The 23,595-nt window shown below is 41.0% G+C and overlaps 1 protein-coding gene and 1 non-coding gene across 2 annotated transcripts in view; one reads left to right on the plus strand and one right to left on the minus strand.

Moving 5' to 3' along the window:
• Positions 1 to 23,429, plus strand: part of LOC122775704 (kielin cysteine rich BMP regulator) — a 38,689-nt gene extending 15,260 nt beyond the window's left edge. Inside the window, exons 14-47 of the mRNA XM_044035811.1 lie at positions 1,251 to 1,350; positions 1,926 to 2,011; positions 2,146 to 2,239; positions 3,184 to 3,333; positions 3,414 to 3,520; positions 3,594 to 3,687; positions 4,312 to 4,485; positions 4,574 to 4,656; positions 4,758 to 4,851; positions 5,634 to 5,816; positions 5,913 to 6,083; positions 7,139 to 7,312; positions 7,396 to 7,478; positions 8,539 to 8,629; positions 9,576 to 9,658; positions 9,755 to 9,928; positions 11,218 to 11,397; positions 11,486 to 11,750; positions 12,839 to 12,921; positions 13,021 to 13,114; positions 13,192 to 13,365; positions 14,509 to 14,591; positions 14,673 to 14,793; positions 15,173 to 15,255; positions 15,783 to 15,882; positions 15,954 to 16,039; positions 17,272 to 17,374; positions 17,484 to 17,626; positions 17,865 to 18,037; positions 18,469 to 18,580; positions 19,184 to 19,285; positions 19,376 to 19,540; positions 21,170 to 21,470; positions 22,783 to 23,429. Coding sequence (XP_043891746.1) covers positions 1,251 to 1,350; positions 1,926 to 2,011; positions 2,146 to 2,239; positions 3,184 to 3,333; positions 3,414 to 3,520; positions 3,594 to 3,687; positions 4,312 to 4,485; positions 4,574 to 4,656; positions 4,758 to 4,851; positions 5,634 to 5,816; positions 5,913 to 6,083; positions 7,139 to 7,312; positions 7,396 to 7,478; positions 8,539 to 8,629; positions 9,576 to 9,658; positions 9,755 to 9,928; positions 11,218 to 11,397; positions 11,486 to 11,750; positions 12,839 to 12,921; positions 13,021 to 13,114; positions 13,192 to 13,365; positions 14,509 to 14,591; positions 14,673 to 14,793; positions 15,173 to 15,255; positions 15,783 to 15,882; positions 15,954 to 16,039; positions 17,272 to 17,374; positions 17,484 to 17,626; positions 17,865 to 18,037; positions 18,469 to 18,580; positions 19,184 to 19,285; positions 19,376 to 19,540; positions 21,170 to 21,470; positions 22,783 to 23,003 — 4,530 coding nt within the window. The 3' untranslated portion in view covers positions 23,004 to 23,429. The remainder of the gene's footprint in view (positions 1 to 1,250; positions 1,351 to 1,925; positions 2,012 to 2,145; positions 2,240 to 3,183; positions 3,334 to 3,413; positions 3,521 to 3,593; positions 3,688 to 4,311; positions 4,486 to 4,573; positions 4,657 to 4,757; positions 4,852 to 5,633; positions 5,817 to 5,912; positions 6,084 to 7,138; positions 7,313 to 7,395; positions 7,479 to 8,538; positions 8,630 to 9,575; positions 9,659 to 9,754; positions 9,929 to 11,217; positions 11,398 to 11,485; positions 11,751 to 12,838; positions 12,922 to 13,020; positions 13,115 to 13,191; positions 13,366 to 14,508; positions 14,592 to 14,672; positions 14,794 to 15,172; positions 15,256 to 15,782; positions 15,883 to 15,953; positions 16,040 to 17,271; positions 17,375 to 17,483; positions 17,627 to 17,864; positions 18,038 to 18,468; positions 18,581 to 19,183; positions 19,286 to 19,375; positions 19,541 to 21,169; positions 21,471 to 22,782) is intronic.
• Positions 21,978 to 22,050, minus strand: trnaf-gaa. Its single transcript has one exon. It is a non-coding gene; the product is annotated as a tRNA-Phe (tRNA).
• Positions 23,430 to 23,595: the final 166 nt, after the last annotated feature.

The raw sequence follows: 23,595 nt of genomic DNA on the forward strand, positions 1-23,595 counted from the left end.
AATAAGGATAAAGAGAGATTTTAGTGCAAACATTACAGGTGAGGCCTCATTTGGCACATTTTGGAAACATCTGTGCCATTTGTAGTTAAACCATGTATTAAACTACTTTCTTCACTTTTATATGACTATTAATGTTCAATAAAACAATTTATGGCATTGTTTCAAAGTTCCTGCAGACTTTAATATGTTTATCATTCCAAAAACAAACACCAAATTAGTCCATTGAGAGTTGTCTCTCTTTGCTGGCCTGTAGCTCAGCGAGGGAATGGTCGACATCTCATTGGCTTCCTTACATCCAATAGAAGGACGCAAATTTTGATTGACAGCTTTGTTAGTCAATGAGAAGCAACAGAGCATGCGGGTGTAACGCGACTGGCTGCTGCCGTAGGATAGGGTAATGCTTCTCAAAATGTGATGATGTCACCTAAAGAAGCCCGGAAGCTTTTGAATGTAACACAGGAAGCCAGTCTAACTGGAGAGCGCTTTGTTGGCGGTGAAAGATTAGCTTTTCACAGAGAAACATCTAAGGTAAGAACAATTTTACAGTTGTCGGCCAAACACACAAAGTTTGATACGTAGTTATTCATTTAGGTGTTATTTGAGCTGTGTTTGTCACATTTAAAATAGCCTTTTTACAGCCTTGTTGCCAAGATTCCCCTGTTTAATTTGATGCCCAGATTCAAAATATTCTCTCAAAATTCACTTTTTTCGTGATCCTTATCGAAAAACTCTGTCAGCCCAATTGGGGGACCTTTGGGTTTAAGTTAAGTAGCCATGTGTTTCCTCTGTGACATTGGCCGAAAAATACAACCCGAATTCAAATACAAAGTTTATGGTTTTGCTGGCATCCCACATCATGTTTATGATTAACAAAGACAATAAAATATAAATAAAAATGCACCTTTATTGTCTTTGTCATAAACATGATCTGTGACGCCAGCAAAACACTCATTTGGAAAGAGAAAAGTTTATCTCTGGGTCATGTCTGCTTTTCTTTGACTTTAATGGCAGCCCGTGGCCAAGTGGAAAAGGGAACTTGGCTTGGAACCAGAGGGTTGCTGGTTCAAGTCCCCACCAGGTCAAAAGGGGTGGGGGTACTCCTGAGCAAGGTACCCAACCCCCATTGCTCCCTGGGCGCTACTCAGTGTGGCAGCCCACTGCTCCTAATCCTAAAATGGGTCAAATGCAGAGAAATAATTTCCCTAAGGGGATTAATAAAGTACATCACTTACCTGGTCTCTGTCTGTTAGGCAGGTAAAGTGTCTTGTGAAGGTGTGGATTCGTCATGTCCCACTCCACAGTGCAATCATCCAGCCCGACCCAAGGGAGAGTGTTGTCCCTCATGTGACGGTCAGTGTTTGTGATATTTGTTCTGCAAGTCACATGTATTTTTATTTTAAATGAAAAACAACAAAACCCAACAATTTATGATTGCATTCTCTACAAGTCACTAGTCACTCATTTGTGTGTCGCATGTAAAACAAAGTGAGTCTCATGCAGCCTTTCAGTGATGACTCCGCCCATGTTGAGTAGGTACTATTTTGTAGTTGAAAACCAAGGCGAGTCAAGGTGAGCTGGGACCATAGGTGAAAAAGGGGCTTTAGAAATGAAGTTGTCACAGTTAAGGTTTGGGTAAAGGGCTTGTACATTATATATATATGTCTGGGTTGGGACCCACAGATGGGTCGAGATTACGATTTTAGTCAAGATTGATGTGTATTTGTTTTAAATAACATGCATAAAATTGTGTTTTAATGGATTTGCTAAGCATTTCTAGGAAATAATAAATTTACCAATTCAAATGATATCAGGTGTTACATATATAGCTGTAAATGACTCGCACCATTTTGCTTTTGTTATGATTTATTTTGTGGTTTTTGTTCACAATAGTTTGTGATCTTTAAAAAGTGTGTGTGTGTGTGCAGTGTGTGAGTATGACAGGAGAGTCTATGCTCATGGAGAAGTGTTCAGCCCAGCAGGGAGTGGACCCTGTCTACAGTGCAGGTGTAAGGTAAACCTGAAAATCAAAGAAAAATAATTGCTTGATTTGGTTTGCTTCTGCTTCTGCTTGTTTAATTGAATTCATTTTATTTTTCATTTATTGTATTAATTTCATATGACACACACACTGTGTTTGTGTTTCAGCGTGGGAATGTAATCTGCCATGAGCAGAAATGCTCTCCAGTTCTGTGCTCCAACCCTGTGAGAGAGCCACATCTCTGCTGTCCAGTCTGCAAAGGTAATAATCCACACACAGACTGAAACTTTAGTTATTATATAGTCCTTAAAAGCAAATGTAAGACATGCTTTCTACCTTTTTAACTTATAATCAATTTAGTCAATCAGTTTTTTCTATATTGTACATTCATAGATGACCATCTATTACCTTTGCTGTCATTGCAGCTATGACAACATACATTTCCCCATTGTGGGATTAATAAAGGATTATTTTATCTTTCTAATCCGTAGATTTATCTTTTTAACATGAATTATAAACAGGCTTTATTAATTTACTTGTCTTCTTATTTCTTTCACCCTTCAGTTTGCTTAAAACTGAAGTGATTTATTTTATTTACATAGCATTTATTATTATTTCAACTTTAACATATTATCTTAATTAATGAATATAATCATTTCGTTTTCTCATATTGCTGCTGTGTTTTGTTCTTTCATTAGTATTTTCAGTCTCCAGTGTTTCCTCATTGCTGATTGTTGAGATCCATGATGGCATTGACTCATTTCAGCTTTTTCACTTATATATATGCCGTACAAAGGCTCGGAGAAAGGCCTCTCAATTATGTGAAGCACTTTGAATTACATTTCTTTGTATTAAAAGTGTCATATAAATGAAGTCTGGATTGTGACTGAGGTTCACAGGCTCAGCTCACATCACAGATGTAAAACGTGAGGAAACAGGAAACAGGGAGGCAGAGATAATCAAACACCGGTGGAACTAATAAGACACAGGTGGAACACATTGCAGCAAGAGCTGACAATCAAAAGAGAAGAGTTAAACAAGGAGAACCTACAAAATAAAACAGGAAACAAGGAACAAAGAAGCAGAGAACAAAAAAAACAAATGTAAAGAAAACAAAGGAACAAAAAGTCCAAACAGGACAATAGTATCGGGATAAATCAGCTCATCCACGTGTTCACATGACAGCACGTCTTTTCTCATTGTAGCGTGTGTGTTGGAGGGAGTGGAGTATGAAGAAGGCTCTAACTGGCGCCGTGACGACCACTGCTCCACCTGCACGTGTGTGAATGGAGAAATCCAGTGTACACACACACCGTGTCCACCCACTGACTGCCTGCATCCCACTAAGACGACAGGTGAGAGCGTGTGCGTGAGCTGTGTGTGAGTGCACATGACTGTTCAACCTCAGAGCAACATCTCTCCGTTTCTGTCTAAGGATCCTGTTGTGCAGCGTGTGAAAGCTGTGACTATAACCAGCGCATCTACAGCAACAATCAGAGGTTCACGAGCCCTGATCAGCCCTGTCACATCTGCACCTGTCAGGTGAGTGTGTGTGTGTCTCTGCCGCTCTCTGACTGACCTCTGACCTGATGAATGACTTCCTGTCTGTCCACAGCTCGGCACTGTGGCGTGTGAGAGGAGACAGTGCCCTACACTCAACTGCACCAACTCATACACACCACCTGGAGAGTGCTGCCCTAAATGTCCAGGTACATAAATCCATGACACAGGGTTCCAACAGGTCCTTGAAATCCTTGAAAGTTTGAGAATTTGAAAAGAAATTCAAGGCTGTTGATTCAAGGCTAAATAGACAAGTTGATATTTAGGTAAATGAGACGCCACCTTCTGTTTCATGCCGCAGACGAGGCCTACGCACAACAAAAGTGGAGTAATAATTACTGTGTTGTGGACATGGTCCACTGTCTCTCTCTCATTAAGAAAGAGAGAGCAAATGAGGACGTGATGTCTGGGAAATGAAAATTCCAAGACCTCTGTCTCACCAAAGAAAACTACGAAGACTGACTTTGACCAATATCCCAAGGACAATCTCTTGTCCAGATGCAGAGCGTGCTGCAAATCAAAGTGGACGCCTCTTACAAGTTGCCCTCCCATCTTAAACTGTGTCAGTATAATTAGGTCCTTGAATTTGTGAATTTGAGGGAATTGGTCTTGAAAAGTCCTTGAGTCCATGTCTCTATTTTTTGTCTCTACTTGATAGTTTTAAACTGCTTTATAAATAAAGCTGTACTTACTTACTGCCGTTTTTCCTCAATCCACCTCATCTCCATTCCTGTGTCAGCTCCATAAAGCATCTGTATTTGGATCTCTTGCAGACTGCTCCTTTGAAAACCGTGTCTTTTTGGACGGTCAGGCTTTTCTCAATCCCGTGAGTGCGTGTGAGGAGTGTAAGTGTGTGAGCGGCAGGATCGACTGCCACCAAGCGCTGTGTCCTCAGCCTCAGTGTAACGCACCTCGTCCTGGAACGTGCTGTCACAACAACTGCAACGGTGAAGAAATATGAATCAATGATTGTCACAATAAACCACTTCTTACCAAAGTAAAATCTCACCGTTTCATCATCATGTTCTTCACCAGGCTGCAGTTATGCTGGGAAAGAGTATCACAACGGACTGGAGTTCCCTCACCCCACTGACGCGTGCAGGGCGTGCACCTGTGTCGTAAGAACAATTACCTTCATGTTGTCACGTGTGTTTTGTTTTTGTGATCAACACGTGAAGCAGGTTTTTTTTAAGTCCAGTCCACATCATGTTTGTTACAGAATGGAAACGTCCAGTGTCTGATGAGGAGGTGTCCACCACTGACGTGCTCAAACCCCCATGTGCTGCCGGGAGAATGCTGCCCCCGGTGTCCAGGTAAGACATTACAAGCTGGAGTAAGAGGGGAGCAGAGAAAAAGATCCAGTGAGGTTCTGCTCTTGCAGCTCATGGAGACAAACGGTATTGTTTGGAGGTAACGTGTAGCCTATGCTATTGCACTTTTTAGATATATGATTACATTGTTTGAAGATATTAGAAACAAAACGAATCCTAAACTAAAAAAAATGACAACAGAACAACGGTGTTTCAGTAACCTGCACATTGTTTGAATCACTTGATTTATAAAGGAGATGAACAAGAGGGTGAGATGTCTTCAGTAACACGGCCTGACACAGATATCCCTCTGCTTCTTCTAAGTAAACTATGACGTATGGCATAAAGTAGAAGGTTGCACTTCCATGGTGCCAGTGCAGGTGATGCAGACCTGCTCAGGCTCTGACAGAGGTGACATGACCATCTGAGACAGTTTTGAGGGTGGAAATGATAGCCTTTATCAACAGAAATTGAATATAATATCAATTCCATGGTTATCTTTTGAGTGTATAATCAGCTTAAAAGAATTGGGCACAAATTGTAGCCCACAGCTAAAAAACAAAACATCACACGAGTCTTTATTATCTTTATTTATCTAACAAATGCAGCTCACACATATTTTTCACCCATTTATTTGTTGGTATTTTTCAGTGATTTCTTCACCTTCTGTTCACATTAAAAAACCTCTGGACTTTATTTCCCAAGAAACCCTTAGTTAATAAGAATGTTTTAATGTAATGAATAATCTGATGATGAGATGATATAGTGATGCTCGTCTCTTTCAGCTCCTCTCCTGGACTGTGTGTATGAACAAAGAACTTACCGACACACTGAGCGTTTTTACCACCCGACTGACAACTGTCGAACATGCACCTGCACCAACGGCACACTTCAGTGTCAGCACAAGCCCTGTCCCTTCACCTCATGTTCTCACCCCATCACTCAAGACTGCTGCCGCACCTGTGAAGGTACACGCTCACATAAATATGTCCTGCCGGGAAACGAATGACTCCATGACTAATGACAGTCTCAATATCTTTGTGTGTTTGCCACTTTGTTTGCAGGATGTTTGTATGAGGGCCGAGAGCGAGCCAACGGGGAGACGTGGGACGCTGCCTCAGACCCGTGTGCTGCGTGTGTGTGTCGGGAGGGTTCTGTCCGCTGCGAGAGGAAACGCTGTCCACCGTCCAACTGTAACCACCCAGTCCAGAGACAGTGCTGCATGTCCTGTGACGGTGAGTGACTTCAAAAGCAACGCAGAAGAAAACACACAGACTGCACACATTTGTTTTATAGAATAATAAAATAAAAATAAATAATAAAGAAATAGGGCCACACGGTGGGGTAGTGGTTAGCACTCTCGCCTTGCAGCGAGAAGACCGGGGTTCGAGCCCCGGTTGGAACAAGGGCCTTTCTGCATGGAGTTTGCATGTTCTCCCCGTGTGTGCGTGGGTTCTCTCCGGGTTCTCCGGCTTCCTCCCACAGTCCAAAAACATGCAATGTGGGGATTAGGTAAATTGGACACTCTAAATTGACCGTAGGAGTGAGTGTGAGAGTGAATGGTTGTTTGTCTCTAGTTGTGTGTGGCCCTGCGATGGACTGGCGAACTGTCCAGGGTGTACCCCGCCTATCGCCCGATGTAGCTGAGATTGGCACAGCACCCCCCGCGACCCTCTGGTGGAGGATAAAGTGGTTAGATGATGACTGACTGAATAAAGAAATAAAATTGATTTGTCCTTTAGGGTGCATTCACACCAGCTCTTGCTACTAAAGTCCGGTTTATTTGGGTAGGTGTGAATCCCAAGCAAACTCTTGTCTGCCTAAAAACATAGGTCTCGGTTTGATTCAGGTGAAACAAATGCAGGAAGTGAAGCGCAACGCAGGGCATTGTGGGTAAAAACAACCAAAACATACGCGCATGTCGAACAATAGTCAGTAGAAATGTCTGAGCCCATTGTTGGGCGCCATGTTCCATGTTTTACTCTGATGTGGAGGAAACAGAAGTTACCCTGCGTTAACCAACAGTTGAGCCACTGGTGAGAAACCTTTGCAAATTTAAATATACACCATCACTAAAAACACTTCTGGATTGATCGAGGTCCGGGATAACAATGACCATGTGCAACAATTTGCTGATGGAAATGATGTGCAAACACTGACTTTGTTTATTTATGTTGAGTAGTGGATACAGCGTGTATGTAAATGTAGCAGCATTATCATTTATACTCAGAGCTGTGTGATGTTCAGAATGTTCATAGAAAGAACTGTAATAAATCATTGTTATTTGCAGGCTGCATGTTCCATGGTAAAGAATATCCTGACGGCACTGAGTTTGCTGACGACAACGACCTGTGTGGTGTGTGTTACTGTTACGGAGGAGACGTCGTCTGCACCAAACTGCCCTGTTACGGACAATGCACTCACCCGTATAAAGCACCAGGACAATGCTGTGGAGAATGTCAACGTATGTTTTGTTCAGAATCCCTGTTTTGTCAGTGCCTGATTACAGAACCATCTAAATCCACGTGTTTTGTCTTGATTGCATAGGCTGCTTCTATAACAGTGCAGTCCTCATGAACGGACAGACCATCCCCGACCCAGGAAACCCCTGCTCTGAATGTAGCTGCCAGGTAACAGCAACAACACTCATAAGAGGCAAAAGTACTTCAAAAAGTTCTCCACCGCAACAAGAGAGCATCACATCTCAATAAGAGCTTATAAAACACCACAAACAAACAGGATACAATACAACAATAAAACAATACACATATTGCCAGTTTCATATTTGTAGTTCTACAAAAAGAAACAGCAACAAAAAAGACACACATTTTCTATAAATCTTGCTAAGGCATAGATCTCAATCTTAAATAGCCAACATAACATAACACAACCAGAAAGCTCAGCTCAGTGAACACAGGGCTGTGGAGAAGAAAATGATCCTCAATAACATTCAAATCACATAAGAAACATAAACGCAGCTCTTTCATACTTTGATACTCAGTTGCCAGTGGAAGGCAAGTAGGGGTGGGAATCACCAGAGACACTAGGATATTTTACGCTATCATCAATATATTTTCAATATATTTGCAATATTTAAGTCACAATATGATATCATATTATCACAATATTTAAGTCAAATACAAAATACTGCATATTTGACTGAAATTTTTTTTGTTTTTTTTAATGCTAAACTGCAAAAAGTTTAATGTTTATGTATATCAGTAAAAAAAATGACATGCTAAAAGAATCGATACTTGGTGTCTCAAAATATCACAATATTTCACTGTGTTGACCCCCCCTCCCCCGCCTTAAAGGGAACCGGACCTTAACAGAGCACACAAGGACCTCTGCTAAAGTAATCCTCTATATTTGAACATAGCATCTGAGCTTTGCCTTGGTTTATTCCAAATCTCCTCCCTCTAATGATGCTTATGTATGTGAAGCAATTTACTTCATCATCACTTTGAAAAAATCAAAAACACACGGGTGGGATTTCAGATAGAAGTCACACAGTGTCAGGACAACAAGCATCAGTGTAGACACTGGGATGTAATTGTATACACTAATGCACTAAAATGTGAGTCTTCTCCAGGTGAGGCTGAAAACCTTTTTAAGCACCTTTGTACATTTGCAAATACACTCCTCCTCCTCCTCCTCCTGGTTCACCATGTCATGTTCATTGACCTGCAGAGTGGTTCAGTCCGCTGTGTGAAGAAGACGTGTGCATCCGCTCCCTGTCCTCACCCTGTCACCACCCAGTGTGGCTGCCCTGTTTGCCACGGTATGTAAACACTGCACAGTGCGGAAATCACACTGATTCCAAAAGTATGGGTCATCGCCCACTGGTGGTCTTTGGGGGTATTACGCAGTCTTCCAAATGAATTGAAATCTTGTGTTTATATGAGAAGTTTTCTCACTTAAGGCCAAAATGTTAATTACACATATTTTTATCAGCACTGAGATTATGATTATGATTATTTATTAGTAATTGGGTGCAGTGTTACTGTGCAGTAACAACATTTATTTATTTATTCTCATAAATGATAAGAAAAGTGTTGAATGAGTGAGGGTGTGGTAGAAACCTGTGCATGAAAACTACACATACAAGTACACAAGTTAAAATAATAGACACTGACAAATCATTCAGACATAAGGGGAATTCTTTTTCTTTAACATTTTTATAGTCTTATTGTTGCATGTTGCATGTTTATTATGTATTATCTTTATCTTTACCACTGCAGGACTAATGAAGGACTATCTTATCTTATCTTATATACAAGTTTTTACTTTATCTTTATGAAACCAGGTGATTTAGACAGTAGTTTGTGAGACTTTGGCTGTTTTCAATCACCACTTTTCATAGATAATGCAAAGACGTTAATAAGGGAAGTGATATGTAGTCATACAAGAACGTAATAGGTTGGTAATAATGGAAAATATGTGTGGAACGAATGAATTAATTGAATGAATTTCAGCTTTATAATAATGGTAATTATCAATTTTGTTTGCTCAGTTACCAATAAACTCTGTTCATAATCTAAATATTGATCAAAAATAATTGATGACAACCCATTTTGGACGCAACTGAGAAGACTAATATTGTGTGTTCATATAAAAATATATCATTAAAACAAAGTGACACATCATGTGTTTTTTTTTTTAAGTGTTTCAACATATTTGAACTTGTTAACTGTTTAAAGATCTCAAAACTTTTTTGGTGTGTGTAGGTTGTCACTTCCAGGGTGTGACTTATGTTGAAGGCCAGGTTCTGTCAGGAGGAGAGAAAGGATGTCAGGACTGCACCTGCTCAGTGAGTGAGATCAGTCAAACCTTTGGTTTACTGCACCATCACCATGGCATCTGTACATCATATCTTTTTATTTATTTGTGTTTGTGTGTGTCACAGAGAGGTGAGGTGGTGTGTGGGCAAAGACGGTGTCCAGCTGTGTCCTGTCCACACCCTGCTCTGGACGGCTGTGGGTGTGGAGAGTGTGACGGATGCAGCTTTAACGGACGCGACTGTTTCAACGGGGAGAGATTCCCTCACCCGACAGATCACTGTCAGCTCTGCTCCTGTCTGGTACGAACGACACACACACAGTACATGATAGTAAAGGTCCAGTGAGTGAGAAGTAGTGCCATCTAATGGTGAGACTGCAGCAAACTCAGGACTCCTGTGTTCAGCATGTTAAGGACCTATGGTGGCAGGACAGTATTTAACCAGGTCAAAGTCTTTTTGTTTTTTTAGAGTGATTTTGGCCAAGAAGGCAGCATAAGAAACGACAACAATACAAACAGACAAATTTAACTGTCACACACAAGAAACCACAGCATCCAACCAAGATGGAATATAGGCTCAAGTACAAAAAGTCCAGTCTGGGACAGATTATGAGCAGTGGGCCTCTGGGCATGGACAGGAAAGGTGGAAGGTAAATGGAAAAGGATGAAGCTATATCACATAACATAACCACTGTTATGTGGCTTCAGGGCCCCATTAAAATATCGGGATAAGTAATATCCTGGGCCTTTGCCCCGGGCCGTAATCCATACATCCGTATAACCCGTGGTAGTTTGCCGTGAGAATAATAGCTCCTTATATTGACATCCTGGGGGTGTGTGTTTATAGGTCACATATTCAGGCTTTAAAAATGCGGTGGTGGGGGGATTGAGTCAAAGTTATGATTCATTTTTATATTGCATTTTTAGTCGTGATATAAAAAAGAAAAATAAAAACGAAAAATTCAATACGATTTTAAACATTTTGAATAGTTTTTGTTTATATAGTTGGTGAATTTTTTTTGTCTAGGTTGTGCTGAAAAAGGAAATAAGACACTAAGTTACATACTCTTATAACTAAATGTAAACTGTATGTTTAAACATAGTGATGGAAAATGTTTGTGTTCTCAGGGTTAAACTTGTTCTCTGGGTTAAACTCAGCCCACAGAGACGAGTTCTGATAGTTTCAGATCATTGTGAAGGTTTTTCCATGTGGAGGGATCAGCATATTTCAATTCTGTTCTCACTCTTTCTACACACATACATGGACAGATAAGGAAGAACCAGGCCAAGAATAGTTTTATATATAAAACTCAACCAGGGATGGATACGTAGCTGTAGCATCCAGAGTACTGTACTGATGTGTGTGAGTAATAAAGCACAATGGTACACAGCGTCTAACTTCTTTACTTGGATACTAATAACTGCAAATCACTATAATCCAGCAAAGTAATAAAAATAAACCTTATTCACATTTCCAAATTCTCGGTTCTTAATCCACAGTTGGTGTAAAACATTGGTAAAAAGACTCGTCCTCTGTCATTGATTCATCTTCAGTGTTCAGTGTGGGAATGTGTGTGTCTCTGTGTGTAGAATGGCGGTGTGGTGTGTGCACACGTGTCTTGTCCAAGCGTTTCCTGTGTGCGTCCGGTGACCCCGGCGGGCGAGTGCTGTCTCGTCTGCACAGGTGTCTGTCTGCACCAGGGGAGGGAGTATCATTCAGGCTCCACCTTCTCTTCTCCGTCTGATCCATGCTCCTCATGCTCCTGCCTGGTCAGTCTGACATTTCACCTTTAACTCATGAATCACACACACACACACACACGCACACACAGTTGATTCTTTGTCCTCCTCTGAGCAGAATGAGGTGGTGAACTGTCAGAGGAGACCTTGTCCGGTGCGGTGCTCCCATCCTGTCCCATCAGAGTCCTGCTGCCCGGTCTGTGACTCGTGTCTGTACGAGGGCATCGTCCACTCTCACAGTCACACCTTCACTCCCTCCTCTAACTCCTGCCAGCGCTGCACATGCGACCGAGGCACCGTCACCTGTGTGCCGCTTGTCTGTCCACCAACAAACTGTGCTCGACCCATTACCAAGCCAGGACAGTGCTGCCCCGAGTGCACGGGTATGTACACCATGTGCAACTAACAATTGTGTTTTTTAATAATAGATGAATCTGCAGATTATTTGTTTGATTAATCAAATGCTTGTTTTGTTCCTCAAATGTTGTTTATCAAGCCTGGTACTAATAATGTTCTTCTTGTTTTGTCCTCAAACCAAAAATGACTGAGTTTTAATGATTTTCTTGTTTTGAAAATATTCACATTTAAGAGGCTGAAAAATCAGAAAGCTTGTTTTAATTATTGAAAAAATATTATCAAAATAGTACAAAAAATGTATTTTCTAATCAATTAATTAAGTAATGGTTGCAACCCTAAATGTGTTCATTTCAGAAATGAGCAAAGATTCAAACAATAATCCATTCATTGTCGACCACTATGATGTGGAGGACATCCCAGCTGACCAGAGGTGATTGTTTGAGTGGAACGGTTTGGTTTGGTACAGTATGGTACATATATTTTTCCATTAGAAATAGTCCCCAAGAGACTCCAACCGTTCCATTCTTTGGACCCTTCCCTTGGTAAAATGGTACGCTGCTCCTGTGACAGAATATAATAAAAAATGTCCGAAATCCAAACTTTACCAAACCAAACTGTACCATGATGGAAACACAGCATAAGACAGCAAAGGAAACTCTGCTTCCTCTAAAGTGTCATCAAATAAAAAGTTAAATATGTACTGTTTTATTTACATTTCATTTCTAGACGTTCGCTAGAATGCGATCAACCCTTTGACCACTTGGTTCAGAATAAGCTGTTTATCACAGATCGTCTGACGTGAGTTACTTCTCGTTAGAACCAGTGGAAGCTCAGCTTCAATAGAGGGCAGGATTTATTTATAAAGAACAGTTCCCATGTGGCCCAAAAGCAAGAGTTAGAATTTTTAAATTAATAATGTGTCTGCATGTGATGGACACTTGTGAACAACTAAAAAAAGACTAACGTTATCCAGCTTGTGTTTGCGCTGATGAAGCCTGAAACATAAATAACATGAATTGCTTTTCATTTATTTTATTGTCAAAAATACTATTTTCTCTTTCTATAATAGAATGAATGAAATCCCTTTATTGTTTCTCTCTCTCTCTGGTCTCAGTGTGCACGCTGGATGGACAGGAGTTCGCTGATGGACAGACGTGGACCATGACCTCAAATCACTGCTCCACCTGCACCTGCCAGGTCAGACTTCAGCTTTCAATCTCAGTCTTTTCCTCACAGAGTATTTACTTTGTCCTTTGTGTGTGAGTGATCATGTGTGTGTGTGTGTGAGTCCCGCAGGCAGGTGAGGTGCAGTGTTCGGCTCCTCGGTGTCCCAAGCTACCATGCATGCATCAGGTGACCGATGGTGGAGCCTGCTGTCCTCGCTGTCGAGGTGATTGCGTCAGTACCGTCGTACTCTCTGAAGAAGAGTTTCACACCAGTGACTGATTCTTATTTGTGTAATGTCAGGTTGTATGTATGGAGGAGAGGAGCACACAGAGGGCAGCAGTTGGTTTGCAGACTCCACCCCGTGTATGACGTGCATGTGTGTGGACGGCGTGACCACTTGCTCTGAAGTGCACTGTCTGTCTCCCTGTGTCAACTTCATCAGTGTGCCCGGCGAGTGCTGCCCCGTGTGTGCTGGTAGGCAGAGGACAATAAGACCCACGTTAGCTGCATGTTTCATTTCTGTGTGTGCAATATTCACCACCCTTATACACTTTAATTAATCATATCTGCTTTGGACAGATTGCATTGTATCTACAATATTTAAAAGTGCAGTGTGTAACATTGAGGAGGGTTAATTGGCCAATGATTGAATATACTAGCCATAAGTGTGTTTGTATATGTGTTAAAATAAAAATTGTCTAGATTGGCAGGGTCGTAATAGCACAGCTGCATGAAACTGCCGTGCCGTCGTTTTATCCATCACACAAACAAACTAGTGACAGGCAAAGCAGTTCTGCACTGAATCATTACAATCAGTTTTTCACAGAGTTGTTACTGCATGACTGGAGCACAGACTCCTTCAAATACTGAGATTTTAGAAATGTCCTTGTTAAATGTTAACACCTGTTTTCAGGATTATACATCTTTGTAACTGATCTACAGTTCGGCATTGTTCGGTTTAATTCTTGTGTTGGACGTCAGGCTCAGGAACCAAAAAAGTACCAGTTACTATCCCTAATGGAAAAGCGAAAAATACAGAGTAGGGTCGAACCGGTGCAAATCTCAGTTTAGTATTTAAATGATAAAAAAATCAGTATCTACTGCCTCTCTGGTCAAACACCAGCTACTACACTGGCGTGTACAATTGCATTACTTCACTTTAAATAAACTGTGAGAATTGACACCTGTATAAGCACATAAAATGACTTGATACCCATATCCACTGGTTTATACCTGTAAAAAAAAAGTTTTAGGGGTTTTGTTACATTTATATAAACAGAAAACAGTGAAACATTTGTTTCATATTTTGCAAATCTGAGGCAAATTCTTCATAGTAATTATGTGTACAGTGCATTAACATGATATCAATAGGAAATTCTATTATATATAAGATACTGTGTATTGTTTTTGAATTCTAGCCAGATCCTAGTCTCTCACCATTAGACGGCACACATTCTTCAGTGGACCTTTAATGCTTTAATATTTCATATTAATTGGAGCTTCTTTAATGACCGTGCTGTGTGGGGTGAGCGCTGTAACTTTGCTGTTCTTTCTTCTAACAATGACAGATAAAACAGTTTTTATACATGTATAAAGTTACACGATGTTTTTGAACAGACTGTGTATTTGAGGGCAGAGTGTTCGGCCCAGGAGACAGTTTTCATCCAGCAGACGACCCCTGTCAGATCTGCTCCTGTGAGGTATGAAGTGACTCGTATGATTTGATGACATTTGTGTTTGATAAATGCTCATAGAAGCATTTTCATGTTAATGTACCTCAGGTGATGCCGGATGGAGAACAACACCTGAGATGTTTAAGAAAGCAGTGTCCCAGTCTGGTCGACTGCCCTAAAAGCAACATCCTCTTCTCTGGACCTGATTCCTGCTGTCCCGTCTGTGCACGTCAGTATGAAAGTGCATTTCCGTAATGAAATATACAGTCACAGGCCAGTGTCCACTTTATTAGGTACACTATTATACCTACTTTTTAACACAAGGCAGAAACTCAGGCATGTAGACGTGGTCAAGACAAGCTGCTGAAGATCGCACTGAGGATCAGAATGAGAAATAAATGGGATTTCATTGACTTCGAACATGACATGGTTGATGGTCTGAGTATTTCAAAAACTGTTGATCTACTGGGATTTTCACTCACAACCTGGTTTAAAAGGCAAAAGTAACTGAGAACCTAATAAAGTGGCCGGTGAGCATGTGCTATTCTGCCTTGTACTGTTGCTGAGCTCTGGACTGAGTTGTGTAAATGTGTTTTATTTGTGTTTAGAGCCTCTCAGTAACTGCACCGCTGCTCTGATTGGAAACGAGGTGTTGGCCACTGACGACCCCTGTTTCACCTGCCACTGTCAGGTCTGAGTGATCGATATTTGTTTACCAACATTCATTTGGATTTAAGGAACAGTCAGCCATGCTTCCCTATTTATTTCTATGCAAATTACACTTTGAGGGATTTCACTTTTATTCATGCAATCAGGGCCCCACACACATCAGGGTTTATATTGGGTTTATATTTAAACTGACAATATGGGTCTCAAACAGGTTTGTCCATGGTTTCCAGCCCATTTAGTACCCTCTCCAGTCTACCTGGGTACTAAGTGGGTACTATGAGGGCATATTAAGCAAGTCCCATATGGTTTCAGTAACATGGTAAGCAAACGTGGGTTGGGTCACCATGGAAACCACAGACAAAACTTCTTGCGACCCATATGTCGACAATAAAGTAATCTTAACCCGAGTCTGAGCTTGGACATAAACAGAAATAGCCTAACTAACTATTCATCCATTAATCTGAGTTGTTAATATCCATATACACTTATGTGATTGTGTGATGGTGTGCAGTGCAGTGCAGTGCAGTGATTGTGTGTCTCTGATTGTAGGACCTTACGTGGACCTGTCTGCACCAAATGTGCCTCCCAATTTCTTGTCCTCTCGATGAGCAGGCCACGCCTCCAGACTCGTGCTGTCCTGTGTGTAAAGGTGAGGCCGAACCTCTCTGTTTTACATCTGAATTCCCTGAAACGTTTTGTTTTTCTTCTGTTATTATACAGATTGTGTGATTGAGGGACAGAGCAGAGTGGAAAACGGCAGCAGCTGGACAGACAGCGACGACAACTGTGTTACTTGTTCCTGTAATGTGAGTGGAATAATATACAGTAGATAATATGGCATAACTGACATAAACATTGGTGGAAGGAAATATCAGTCAAAGAATAACTAAAAAAGCTCTTACAATGATATTTAAAGGTCCAGTGTGTAACATTTAGGTGCGTTTATTGGGAGTGTTTAGTTGTAGTAGTTTAGTAGAAATGTATTCTAAACAAAAACAGTCTTTCACAGGGATTAAGGTGCAACATGATGACTGTAAAGGTGCTAGCATAATAAATGACAACGAAGAAGGTAGAATTCCAATGGATGTATTATATTAGATCTGCATTTCATAATCATCCACTGTAACTTCTTATACATCGACCACAGTTCATTCATCAGACAGGGACTGCACACATGTGCACACAATAAATCAACAATATTGCACACATTGTGAATTAGTTCCCACTACACACCTTCAGCCTGTCCTGACGACTACACCGGGATTCACGTTGGGTCGATTATGAAGGGGGGGAAGAGAGCAGATGAAACAACAACAAGACAAACAAACACAAACTAAAGAAAAGAAATCCAAGGGCATCTCCCATGTATTTGCACCTTACGGCTCACTTGCCAGGGCAGACTAAACTAAAAAAAATACCAGACAAGAGTCTGAAAACACTTTATTTGACATTAATTAACATAGATCATATTTAACCAGTAAAATGACATTTAATGACATTAATTAAAATCAAAATACCTACTAAAATACGACTACTTGCCGCCTTCAACCCGGGAGGAATGCATCACACCATTACCCAAACACATTGTTAGCGCTATATATTATATCACTTCACACTCTGTTTAACTCGGTGCCACCTGTTACAATGAAAACACAGCGTTGACAGGGCTACAGTATAAGTACACACTATACCATAAAGTGTAACATCAAGTGCAGGCACAGCTTTAAGCACTAACATCTAAGCAAAACCTCAGTGTTGTATCTAGGGCTGTCTCTGATTTTCTCACACAAATAACTTTTTTTTCTTCTTAAAACAAACAAAAAATTACAAAAAAATGATTCAAACAGGTTTCGCTTTTATTTTGTTTTTATTTCCCAATGTTTGAAAACTTCCAGGAATCTTAGTTTAAGAGATAACCGATTTTCATTCAAAACAAATCCTCACAAGTTTGAATTAATTGTTGTATCTTTTCAACCTGGAGCATCTCCTTTACGTATAAAGCAATTCTTTCCTCTGTTGTTCTATATCACATCCTTAGTTGGGTCACATTGAATGCAGCATTGAGGAGTGTGTACCTACAGTTTGTCTGGACAGCCAAAAACTAGTGAAGATTCCCGGGAAATGCTGCCCTGAATGCAAAGGTATCCCTGCCAGCAAACACAGTCACGTCAATAACTGCTGTGTCACTCTGAGTTCTGCCTTACAGCTTAAACGTGTCTGTCTGTCTGTCTGTCTGTGTGTGCGCTGCAGACTTCATGGAGTCGTGTCTGCACCAGGGAACAGTGTATCACAGTGACGAACAGTGGGAGGTGGATGAGTGCACCAGCTGCACATGTGTGTCTGGAGACGTGCACTGTCACAGTGAACGCTGCCCTCCCCTCACCTGCGCAACAGTCAGTAAAACACACACACACACTGTTGTCAGTGGTTAAACACTGTCTGAGATGTTCCCATGATGCCTCACTGTTGAAACTCTTTAGTCTGTAGAGGGACTTTAAAGATCATTAGTGTTTACACTGCAGCTGCTGCCTCACAGCTCATTTTGTCACTGCTGACATTTATTTAGCCTCCACTGAGGCCCCTGGCTCCATCACAGTTACTCACTCTGTGTGTGTGTGTGTGTGCTCTCAGGATGAGATGCCAGCAGTCGTCCCAGGTCTGTGTTGTCCTCACTGTCTTCCTCGTCCAGCCTCCTGCATTGCCTTCGGTGACCCTCATTATCGCACCTTCGACGGCCGCATGCTGCACTTCCAGGGAGCGTGCACATACGTCCTGGCACAGGACTGTGAGGGCGGAGACTTCAGGTGAGAGCGTCGCTATAGTTACCGGTAGTGACTGGTAGCAGGAGGCCACAACTATAGCCTGGGTTGACCCGGCCCAGTCTGCCAGGGGTTTGATTTTGCTCTGCGGACACATCTGGTAAGGACACCTAAAAAGGGAACCAATCAAAAACAGGTTTTTTCCACTGGTTCTTTTGTATACAACCAACATGGCAACCGCTAAAGAGCAGCTGTTGATTCAACAAGTCATGAAAAGTCATTATATAAATAATAACATAATACTATTAAAAAAAGTCAAAAAACAGAATGAATGTACTAAACACATGTTTTTATGCTTTTACTGTCTGCGGTAAACAATTAAGCAGAAAATGATGAAAGATTTAATCTGGATCTTCTCAGTGAAAGAAAATGTGTAAAAACAGTGAAGCTTAGTGTCTCCTCTCTGTTCTGTCCAGTGTTCATGTGACTAACGATGATCGAGGACGTAAAGGAGTCTCCTGGACCAAAGAGGTCACAGTGTTCATTGGAGACGTTGCCGTGCAGCTGCTTCAGGACTGGCTCGTGAAGGTTTGTGTCCAATATTATTGTGAATAATTATATGCAGTTGTGCTTGTCCTTAATGCTGCATGGTGCTGGTCCACATCCACAAACCACGGATATGTATTTCTTCCACAATGAACGAACAAAGGTCTCCAGCTTGTATGCATTAAACTTAAAAATCCATCCCATTCTGTCGTCATCAGTGCACCAGAATATTTCAGGGATTTGAAGTAAAGGTCTTCTTAGATCATCATAGTGAGGACAACGCAGAAGACAGTGTGACTCATTTTCAAGTTCATTTAATCTGCATCATTCACACTATCTGTTTTCTTCGTGAACATTTTTAAATCGGCCAACTTCAAGGTCGAGGGGAAGGAGTGAGTGAGCGAATATTGAACGCTGACTAAAATGACTTTAGCATAAGGCTCAACATAATAATTATGCTTGATTTGAATGATGTTCTTATGTTGTGTTCATGCTACATGGTAAGTTACTGTGGTAAATCAACATCCTCTAAAATAGCTTCCATCTTTCATTTACTCTAATCTGTTAATTGCTTGTTTCCATTGTGTGTTTTCCACATTGTTAACTGTTCTTTTGAATAGAACTGCATTTTCATTTTACCTGTAGGTCAATGATGACGCTGTGAGTTTGCCGTACCTCAGAGAACCGTACATCTATATAGAACGGCAGAGCAACACCATCCTACTCAACACTAACATCGGCCTGAAGGTGCAGAATCTCACAGTCTTTTTTAACATGTCTTTTTCTGGGTGATTATTTCATTTGAATCCACTCACACTGTCTCTGATTGAGCTGCAGGTGCAGTGGAGTGGTCGCTCACACCTGGAGGTGAGTGTGCCAGGCTCCTACAAGGGCCACACCTGTGGTCTCTGTGGAAACTTCAACAACTACTACCAGGACGACCTACGGATGCCCAGCGGACAGATCAGCCTGTCAGAGTCGGACTTTGGCAACAGCTGGAGGGTAAAACATGGTCACTGAACATATGGAGAGTCACATCTCAATCAACTATACTGTACTCTACTCTGCTATACTGTACTACACTACACTATACTGTACTATAATACACTACACTGTACTATACTCTACTATACTGTACTGTACTCTACTCTGCTATACTGTACTACACTATACTGTACTATACTACACTATACCACTATACTATACTATTCTATACTGTACTCTACTCTGCTATACTGTACTATACTATACTACACTACACTATACTGTACTATACTATACTATTCTATACTGTACTCTACTCTGCTATACTGTACTATACTACACTATACTATACTATACTACACTCTACTATACTATACTATACTGTACTCTACTGTACTCTACTCTGCTTTACTGTACTATACTATACTCTACTATAGTACTCTACTCTGCTATACTGCACTATACTATACTACAGTATACTGTACTATACTGTACTGTACTGTACTATACTCAACAACCTACCAAATCCAGTAGGGGACATTTCACAGGTGGCAGATTTAATCCTGATTAGATAATGAATTGTTAACCACATACATATCCAGCAGACTGGCACAAAAACTGAAACTTAAACCGTTCCTGACATTTCTCAGTCATTGAGAGGTGCTCTCTCTGACGTTCAGGTGAAATCTCACAACAGAATTTCACAAATTCAGATTTTTAAAACAACCACAGGAGACCAAAGTACTCAACAGAAGAATATATAGAAGACACAATAAATAACAATAAAATACATGTAAAGAAAAAAATTATTAATTGAAAAACATAAAACAACCGTAAATAACCCCAACCCTAACCTAATAAAATAAAGATGAAGTTGTGTGTCAAAGGCCAAAGAGAAGAGATTTAAAAACAGACCAGAAAGGACGGTCTGATGTGTGAGGCAGATCATTCCACTCACGAGCAAAATCACTGTCCCCTCTGAGCTTATGTTTAGTCTTTAGTGTGTTTGTATGTGTGTGTGTGTCTGTCTGTCTGTATGAGAGACAGAGAAAGAGGAGGTGGAGCACTACTCGTATCTCTGAAACAGGAAACACTTACACAGTGTTCGTACTGTGGCAGTACATGGTTACAGTATATGAGGAGTGTCGCGGTCTCTAATGAGTCTCGAGGACCCCACTTTCACTCTGTGGCAAGACAGATTCAGAGATAAGGTGACGCTGGCATTAATTATTCATGTGCCGCTCCACGCTCTGGTCAAAATCCTTCCGTTCCACTGACCTCGCATGTTCTGGACGTCATGTGACTCACTACAGTTGGAGAATCACACAACCTGACAAACTGAATATAATATCTGATCCTTACAATACTCCTGGGTAAATTAACAAGATATATAATTGCCGTTGGAGCTGAAGTTTGCATACAGATTCACAGCTTCCTGTTTGGCAGTTTAGGGGGAAACTTAACTTTCAACAATAGTCTCCATAACTTTGTTTTATTAATATGAGTAAGAAGTGTAAAAACGCATGTAAGTTACATTTTCCTGAAGTTTGTCAGCGTTGTGAATAATGACAGTACGAAGTAAAGACTCTACCAGTGGCAGCTGGTGATAAAAAAGAAGGTAAATCAAGGTACGCTTTGTCGTTTCAGGTCACAAATGGCAGCCGCTCCCTCTCTACCTGTCGACCTGGCGAGGACGTGGACCCCTGCAAGGACGCAGGTTACCAGGCAAAGAAGGGGGCTAACGCTCGCTGCAAGGTCTTGAAGTCTACCGTGTTTAAGCCGTGCCATCGCGTGGTGCCTCCCGAACCTTGGTACGCAGCCTGCGTGTATGATCTCTGCGCCTGCGGGGCCAACAGTGACGAGTGTCTGTGTGACGCACTGGAGGCTTACGCCGCTCAGTGCAGGGAGGCTGGAGTTGTGCTGAAGTGGAGGAGCCCGTCGCTGTGTGGTGAGACAAGCACACTGTTCACCTGTTTTCTACCAAGCTTCCATTGTCCATTGTCAACAGTTGTTAAGTAAAATAACCAGTCCATGGTGTCCCAGTCTTTGGTATACTCCTGTTAGAGTTGACTTGACTTGACATCACTTCCTTTTCTGATACCAACATTTTTGCAGTGTCTCAGATACTGATATGAGTATGATTCAGTCATTTTACATGTTTTAAACGACTAAGCTGTTACATTTGCGCTGATGCATTTTCCATATATATATATATTCCTTATATATATATATATATTCTCCAACTGTGTAACAAAGTCTCCTAAAGGAACAAATAAGTAGCCCACTTAAATATCTCAAATGATCATGCTGCTTTTTATCCAGTCAAAGTTATGGTCAGTTTCTCCTGTTTATTCATGACGTACAGCAGAAGTGTCCCAAAGTCCCAAGATCAACCATTGGTAGAATGTTTAACTGTCATTTTAAGTCAGCAGGGGCCAAGATAAAGCCTTTTAAATGCCGAAACCCGGGATTGAACCAGGGACCTTCAGATCTTCAGTCTGACGCTCTCCCAACTGAGCTATTTCGGCACTGATATCCTATCTTGGCTGAACTGAGTCCTCTTATCAATATGGTCAAAGGGGCGGAGTCAGATTCTCTGCCGTTACACACAGCTATACTGTGTGATTAGAGTTGCTCTTTGTTTTTAAATGGCAAATGTTTTTGTTTTACTAAAAAGTAAATGTTTGAGATTTCTTTCTTGTATTTTAATAGTTTTGATCTTTACTTTGGATTGTTTTTGACAACAGGTGATCAGAAAAATACTGATCTACAGTGAAAAATGAGGACGTTATTGATACTGACTGTTTGTTAAAGACAAAAAAAAGTTAGAATCTTCACAAAACATGGTTGTGGCAGCAATAAAATCGCTAGTTTTGAAATATTCCAATTTATTTAGTGAACTGCATGTTTCAGAACAAGTATTTCACAGTTCACACACTCCCCTGATATGAATGTTCTTTTTTCCTCTGTTACTTGGTGGTAATTGTGCTTCTTTGTGCATCTTATCATGTTGTAATTTAGCAAACCTTAAAATGTAATCTCTTACCTGTGAGCACTTTCAGTTAAATAATAGTTGAATAACCTTTAAACACACCTGCTCACATTTGAAACTGCTCCATGATTGTTGTTCTTGTTTGTGTGTGTGTGTGTGTGTGTGTGTGTGTGTGTGTGTGTGTGTGTGTGTGTGTGTGGGAGGAAACCTGCTGACTCCTGCTGACCACCATCTCTGTGTGTTGTGTTCCTGTGGCTGTCTTCCACAGCTGTGGGCTGTCCAGTGGAGAGGGGCTTTGTGTTTGACGAGTGTGGGCCCCCGTGTCCCGTAACCTGCTTTAACGTGGACGTACCTCTGGGGGTGATAGAGAGCCACTGCTTCAAACCCTGTGTTCCAGGCTGCCAGTGTCCTGCTGGTTTGGTCCTGCACAACAACTACTGTATACAGCCCGAGAAGTGTCCCAAGATTATCCACGGCAACCACACCTAAAGCTCGGACTGCTCCCTTTCAGCGTATATGCTAAATGTATATGCCCACACACACACACACATGCACACACGCACTGCCACCCTCTGATAATCTACAATCCACTTATGGACTGCATCATGTTTTCTCACTGTGTGAAATGATAAAAGAAAGATCTGCTGGTGAACTCCATGACCTGTGGATTAACTGACGTGTAATACTGCATTTTTAGAGTTGGTATAAACCTTTTATATATGAATCTGTAGCACTGAATATTTATGTCACACGAGAGTTGATGTCACATGCTAATCAACACATTTATGAAACTTTTATGAAATATTTTTGTTCACTGTGCAGGTTTGTGTCAAGTATACAAGATAAACCACAAGATCTCAGGTATTTTTCTGTCTCTCTTCTCTCAGTTTTACAAATAAACTAAAGTTTCACAAATATGTCTTTTATATTTTTATATTTAAGTAAAAAATAACAATAATAATAATTATGGGAACACACTTTATTTATGTCTTTAACAATTCACTATCACTTCATATAGAGACAAACAACCATCCACTCTCACTCTCACACCTACAGACAAAAGGTGTCCAATTGACCTAAT

Source organism: Solea senegalensis, linkage group LG10 (genome assembly GCF_019176455.1).
Source record: "Solea senegalensis isolate Sse05_10M linkage group LG10, IFAPA_SoseM_1, whole genome shotgun sequence".
Lineage (NCBI taxonomy): Eukaryota > Metazoa > Chordata > Actinopteri > Pleuronectiformes > Soleidae > Solea > Solea senegalensis.